Source organism: Papaver somniferum, chromosome 3, assembly GCF_003573695.1.
Source record: "Papaver somniferum cultivar HN1 chromosome 3, ASM357369v1, whole genome shotgun sequence".
Taxonomy (NCBI): Eukaryota; Viridiplantae; Streptophyta; class Magnoliopsida; order Ranunculales; family Papaveraceae; genus Papaver; species Papaver somniferum.
Window position 1 is genome coordinate 63800414 of NC_039360.1, and position 7510 is coordinate 63807923.

At 36.6% G+C, this 7510-nt stretch overlaps 1 protein-coding gene across 1 annotated transcript; it reads right to left on the reverse strand.

Moving 5' to 3' along the window:
* Positions 1-466: 466 nt before the first annotated feature.
* On the reverse strand, positions 467-1960 carry LOC113359517. Its single transcript, XM_026603134.1, has one exon. It carries the CDS (start codon positions 1958-1960, stop codon positions 467-469), a length of 1494 nt encoding a protein of 497 aa, XP_026458919.1.
* Positions 1961-7510: the final 5550 nt, after the last annotated feature.

Genomic DNA, 7510 nt, shown 5'->3' on the forward strand with positions numbered 1-7510 from the left:
TTGGCTCTAAGGTAAGTAGCATGCATACTGAATGCCCACTAACAGCTGAAGAGTGTATGGAGCTCAAAATTTGGGACTTTGTGGTATGAGAATTGCCCACATAAAGCCTGTTTTTGTACCTCAAGACTCCATTGATGTAAGAATAATTAGGAGTAGAGTGAGGTGCAATGGTCAGCTGAGCGATAAGATTTTGAGCCTTAGAATCATCAGCATAGCTAGCAATAATGTCTTGTGCCCAAGCTAGTTGAGATAGAGAAATTGATGAACATGCACCAGTGGAGTGAGCTCTTCTAGAGAGAGCATCAACCACTCTGTTCTCTGATCCCTTCTTGTACTGTATTTCATAGTAAAAACCCAACAACTTCATAAGCCATTTTTGCTGCAAGACTGTAGAAATTTTTTGCTCCAAGAAGTAGTGAATGCTCTGATGGTCAGTCTTGATAATGAAATGTTGTCCTTGTAAGTATTATTTCCACCTAGTGACTGCTTGGAAAATTGCTAGGAGTTCTTTTTCATAAGTGTACAAGGCAGCAGCTCTTGGCCCAAGTGGTTTGCTGTAAAATTCAATAGCTCTGCCTTCTTGCATAAGTACAACTCCAATGCCTAAGTCACAAGCATCAGTTTCCAGAATGAATGGTTTACTGAAATCAGGTAGAGCAGGAACAAGAGTAGTGGAAAAGAGCATAACTCCATAGCCATTAATGATGTGTCCCAAATACTCAATCTCAGGTTGGCCAAAAGAGAATTTGGAAAAGTTAGCTGCCAACTGATGTGTTCTGAGTAGCTCCAATGTTGTCTTTAAGTGAATTAAGTTCTCCTCCAAAGAAGGGATGTAGACCAATATGTCATCAAAAAATACAAGGATGAACTTCCTGAGATGGTCTTGAAAAATTTCATTCATAAGAGCTTGAAAAGTGGCTGGTGCATTGGTGAGGCCAAATGGCATTACTTTGAACTCAAAGTGCCCATGATAAGTCCTAAATGCATTCTTATGGATATCAGAAGGAGAAACTCCGATTTGATGGTAGCCAGACTTAAGATCAATTTTGGTAAAAAAATGAGAGCCATGTAACTCATCCAAGAGCTCATCAATAATTGGTATTGGAAATTTATCCTTAATTGTGAGGTTATTCAATTTCCTGTAATCCACACAAAAACTCCAAGAGTTATCTTTTTTCTTGACAAGCAAAATAGGAGAAGCAAAAGGACTGTGACTTGGTTGTATAATGCCTGAGTTTAGCATCTCCTTTACCAGATGCTCCACAACTGACTTTTGAATGTAAGGGCATCTGTAAGATCTGAGGTTCGCTGGTTTAGAATGTGGCTTGAGAGGGATTTTATGGTCTAAGTTTCTCTCAGGTGGTAATGATTTTGGCTCAGTAAAAACACTAGGAAATTGGTTGAGTAAGGTGGCAATTGGTGGTGGGGGTATTGGTTGGACAGATGAGCTAGAAATGGAGAATAACTGACCAACTATGCCATGAGAGTGTTTTTGTAAAAACTTCTTAACTGCAGAACCACTCATCATGCTGAGTAAAAACTTTTGATGAATGCCAGTTAATGTGATCTTCTTACCCTTGTGCTTGAAAGTGATGCATAACTTGGACAAGTTGAAGAGAACATCATCCAGATTCCTTAACCAATTTGCTCCCAAAACTATGTCACATCCTCCAAGAGGAAGTAATCTCAAATCACCACAGAACTTGTGACCTTGCATAGTCCAGTCCAACTGAGAACACATACCAGAACTCACAGTTTTATCCCTATTAGCTATTGTGACCAATAAGCTACCAGTTTGAGCAATGAAACAATTTAAGCTAGTAGCCAAAGTAGAATCTATAAAACTGTGTGTACTACCAGTATCAATTAAAATGGAGATAGCTTTTTTATGGACACAACCAGGGATTCTTATGGTGTCACTAGAGATGGTACCAGTTAAAGCATGTAATGAGATCTCCATATCACTCTCTAAGAAGGATCCTCATCAGTATCATTTGGAGCTTCACCTTCTTGGTAAAAAATCTCCTCAGCTTCCTTCCTTATAATGACACATAAATACTGTCTTTTACAAATATGTCCTCTCTTGTAAACTTCATCGCAATTGAAGCATAATCCTTGTGCTTCCTGTCTTGCACTTGTTCAGGAGTTAATCTCTTTAGTGGCAAGGTTGGAGTAGCTTTTGGTGTAGGATGTGTAGTAGATGAAGTGGATGGTACAATAGGAGGTTTAGGGAAAAAGTGGTAGGTGGAAAAGGTTTAGTAGTGGAAAATGAGCTAGAGAAAACTTTTGGTGTAGGCTTAAGTGTTTTCTGTTGCATCAAAAGGGTTTTTTCTTGCATTCTAGCAAGTGAAAAAGCATGTAGAAGTGTTTTAGGATCAAACATTAAAACTGAACTTCTAAGTTCTTCCTTTAGACCTCCAATAAAGCTGTCAATGAAGTATGATTCAGGAAAATCATGGTGAACACTCAATAATAAAGCCTTGTAATACTCAAATTCTTCAAAATAAGCATCAACAGTGGTTAATTGGTCAAGCTTATTGAACAAACGAACTATGTTATCCTGAGAAGGATTCTCAAATCTTGTACATACATTATCACAGAAATAAGGCCATGGAATATCAGGTTTATTAAGACAAAAGTTATCATACCATTTATTTGCTTTACCATTTAGATGTATGGCTGCCATCCTTGTCTTGTGAACCTCTTGTATATTGTGCATCTGGAAGTAGTATTCACACTTCTGGATCTAGTTTTTTGGATTATTTCCATCAAATCTAGGAAAATCGAGCTTAGGCATTTGATGAAATTGATTAGAATCTCGTCCACCAGAGTGAAAATTAGAATGAAATCCTCCAATATTTGAACCGGAAGCTTCATTTTGATTTTTGTTCAGATCTCGATTAGGAAAAAAAATTCTAACTGAGATTGAAAACTCTTTTCAATATCTGTCTTGAGTGTTTGCATATTAGTACTCATCTCTAGCTTCAGCGACTGTAAATCATCTTTGGTAGACATAGTAATGAGTTGCAGAGCTAGATTGTTTACCTTCGAATGCAAAGTATCGATCTCATTTTGTTGCCTGTTGTTGGTTTCTTGTATCTCCTTGCAAGTTTGAGCAACCATGATGCTAGGACAGAACGACTCTGATGCCAGTTGTATTGTTCTCAGTAAGATCTGGAACAAATTCGACGGAGAGCAACAGAAATTGAACGGATAATTAACGAAAATGGTAACTCTGTCGGAGCAACCTTAGACTCAATCAATTCATTCTTACCCTTAACAGGGTTTCATAACAGCTTAACTACTCCAATGATTGGATGATAAAACCCTACTGCTAACTAATCCAAACTAGATGCGTGTCACAATCCTAACAGGCAACAATTGCCAAATGATCAGGCGACACTTTACAACTACTAAGATAAAATGATAAGGGAAGACGATCATATGTTGGGGCAACCGAGATTAAACTAGGGAAATAGAAGGCATATGACAATCGGCTTGGGATCCAACTATAATCGGTTTATCTTTTGATAGATTGGATTGATTAGTTGAGTAGATCGGCATCAATACATTTCTTTGTGATTTATAGTATTGATTGCATAATCTAAACAATTACTTTGGTAATTATTAAATAAACTGATCTAAGAACCCGACAAAGGAGTTTATTGGGATAAACGGAAGAGCCCTTTTATCGACCTCATATCACTTGTTTGAAAAGAGTTGTTACCGAACAGATTTTTTGTTCCTTTACTGTTTGGAATACGAACCAAAGGAATTGGTCCAAGTGCGTGACTTATTGTAAGTTGGAGGCGCAGGGATACTGAGGGAACTAGGTGAACTATAGGTTTAGTTGCTTGGTCTCAACTATACGAAGTTGGTTTATATTTTGTATAGCGGCTTAATTCTGAGAGTATTCAATTCTGGACAAGGTCCCGGGGTTTTTCTGCATTTGCGGTTTCCTCGTTAACAAAATCTTATTGTGTCTTATACTTTTCTATTTCTGCAATTATAATTGTTTTTTTATAATTAGAAGTAAAATACACAAATGTTAATTCCTAATTACTTGATAGCAATCTTATAGTGTTTGGTTAAGTCCGAACCTATTATCAAGCAATCATACTTCGTTGTTGTATTGTCTTGATCTTGCATCCATAGTCAATCATGCAAGTTTTCTTGTTGTCGTATTGTCTCGATCTTGTATCCATAGACGATCACACGAAGTGTGAACCGATTCGTTGTATTGTCTCGACTCAGTCCATAGACAATCACTTTCGGAGAAAGGACTTATAGGTGGAAAAGTTTTAGATTGAGGTATATTTGGGTACCCTCGTCTTTTCATCCTTATTCTTAATTGATGAATCTTTACGATTTTTGGTTTTTCTCTGTCTAAGATTTTTTTTATGTGATGTATAAACAGTGACAAAGTACAATTAAGGATATTCTCATCTTCTTAATCAATTTGTTCAGGATTTATAGATTTTTTTTCCAACAAGAGTATTTCTGGAAAGAGTTTCAAGGTTATTCCCTTTCATGATGGCATGTTTCTTAGACTCGTATCTTGCTGGTAAAGATCGAGAATTTTCATCAGAATGTCCTTTCGGGGAATGATCTTCCCTAATGCAAAACATGCATTAACAATTCCAGACACCTTTTGATTAAACTCATCAAACGAATCTTCATTAGCCATACGAAGATTTTCCCAGTCAGAATTTAAGTTGTGAATCCTAGCTTCTTTCTCTGAGGTATCTCATTCGAATGCAATTTCTATGATATCCCAAGAATCTCTAGACTTAGTGCACGAAGTCACATGGTGCTGAAGATCCGGGATTACGATGTGGATAATAGCGTTTAACCCGTCAGAATTAAGCTTTGCAACACTTATCTCGGTTTCACTATATCGTCCTAATGGCTTCGCAATAGTAGTTCCGTTTACAACAACTGTCGGCGCATCGCATCCAATAATTACAAGTTTTCATGTCTCAAAGTCACGGGATTGTAAAAATGAACGCATATCAATTTTCCACCGTACATAATTTGTGTCATCAAATACTGGTGGTATGTTTATCGAGATTGCACTCTTGTCCATATAGTCAGATTGCTTCAAAGACAGACTTATGAGGTCTTAACGTGTTTGCCTGCTCTGATACCAATTGAAAATGCGGGGCTACCAAAATACACCACCAACTTTTTCTTTGGCAATCTTTATGGACAAACTCAATATTCAATTCCGAGAGTTCAACTCAATCAAGAAAGAATATCTAAAATTATATCTCTAACTCTCAAATTAGAACGTTCACATACACAAGTCCGTGAACCTAATATCCGGGTGAGAGTACTTGGGTGATTCTAAAGATCAATTTCCCAAGTAATCAATCAAGTTGTATCCAACAAACAAGGTCGGATGTATCTACTATGATTGATTAACGCACAACTTGTGATATTTCAATTATAAATATAATGCGGAAGAGAAATAACACAGACTCCAGAAATTTTGTTAACGAGGAAACCGCAAATGCAGAAAAATCCCGGGACCTAGTCCAAAGTGAACACCAAAATGTATTAATCTTCTACAGACACAAGCCTACTACCAATTAACTTCGGACTGGAATGTAGTTGAGACCGAATTTAACCCACCCAGCAATTCAATTACAGTCGTGTTCCTTACGACTCTTGAATCCCAGCAGGACTCAGCGCAATTGATTCCCTTAGATGACGTCATACCAACTAAGAGTTGCTTCAACTCAACTAAAGACTTTAAACCAATCTGCCTCCCACAGCTTAATCCTATATGTGATTTCCTTTATGATCAAAAGGATTTGATCAAGGTGATTGAAAATCGATAGCAATAGACAACATCTAGCTATCCTCAAAATCTGGACTTATGCAACCCGAAGTGCATCCTAGATTATTATTCACCTCATAAGTATAATATTTGTGGAATAAAAAAAGCCTGAGACAAAGAGAACTTTGATGATTACTATCTATCTTGTTCAAGTGAGCAGCTCAATAATCGAACAAGATCAGGATACTCGAGCTATCAAGATAAACAATAGCTGGACCTGGCTTCACGAATCCCAGTGAAGTCTTTGTACTCGCTGAAACCCTAAAATGGTTTTAGAAAAAGAACAACTCTAGTTACAACTAGGACACACCAAGAAAAATAGTGTCGGGATTCAAAGATCCTAGTTGCTTGAAGTTCCCCTTTTATAGACATTCAAAGTATATGTTGCTTTAGGTTTAAGCTAAGATAGCTTTGGAACCAAGCAATCAATATCCACCATTAGATGATTCTTTGAATCTGATTTACATAAACAATATATATAATCTGGTTAGCTGAAACCGTAACCGAACCGTGTATAAAGACTATGTTCAAGGTGGTTAGCCGAACTAGCCGATTTGAACTTATAAGCATAATATCATTTTCATGAACACTTAAGACTTTAACCTTGAGTCACAATCATGTGATCAAACAAGTTTATAGTGTTTTTAGAGATTTGATCAAATGCTAATTATCTCATAGAAATAACTTTGTTGCATTTGAAAATAATCGACATGGTTAGTATATGTACAAAGTATAAATACTATAACCATTCGTGAGTCAGATCAGTCAGAGTACGGTACCGGTTTGTATACTATTAAGTAGAAACACGTTTCGGAATTCATAGAACTATTTAGGTATGCGTACTGGTATGTGTACCTTAAGACAATGACCGGTTCCGGAGTCCACATAACTATTTTGGTACGTGTACCGGTATGGATACACAAACCAAGTTAGAAACACAAAACTTTTCTGGTACGTGTACAGGTGCGGATACCAAACTGGTTCCATGACCACATTTTTTTTCTGATCCGGTTTAGGAGTTAACAGATTTCTATATGATGTGCATACGAATATGCGTACCAAAAATCTACTTGTCGACATATAGCTACTCAGCTACGTGTACGTGTACATGTAATACGACTTCAGACTTATAACAATTTTCCCAATTTGTAAGACTAATAACACCTTATCATATCTGAATCCACAGTAGTTTTATATTTCTCTCTAAATCGAAATATTCCATAATAACATCAACGACACATATCACTGTTCCATAATATTTTCGAATGGTGAAACTTGAATCATGATTTTTGAAAAAGCGGGGTCTAACAACCTCACCCAGTGTTTCGTTTAGGCAATCTATATGGACAAACTCCAATATAATTCCAAGAGAATCAACTAGACAGTTAGACTCAATCAATGGAAATATATCCAAGAGTTGTATCTCAACTTCTCAAATCAATCTGCAATCAAACAGATAGAAATATGTGAGCCAGATTAATATGATAAATAACTTGGATGGTACCAAAGACCAATATCCAAGTCTCAATCAATTTATATCAACAACCAAAGGTTGGATTATCTAATTGATTTAACTACTCACAACCTGTGATATTTCAATTATATAAACAGATATAATGCGGAAAAGAAATAACACAGACACTAGTAATTTTGTTAACGAGGAAACCG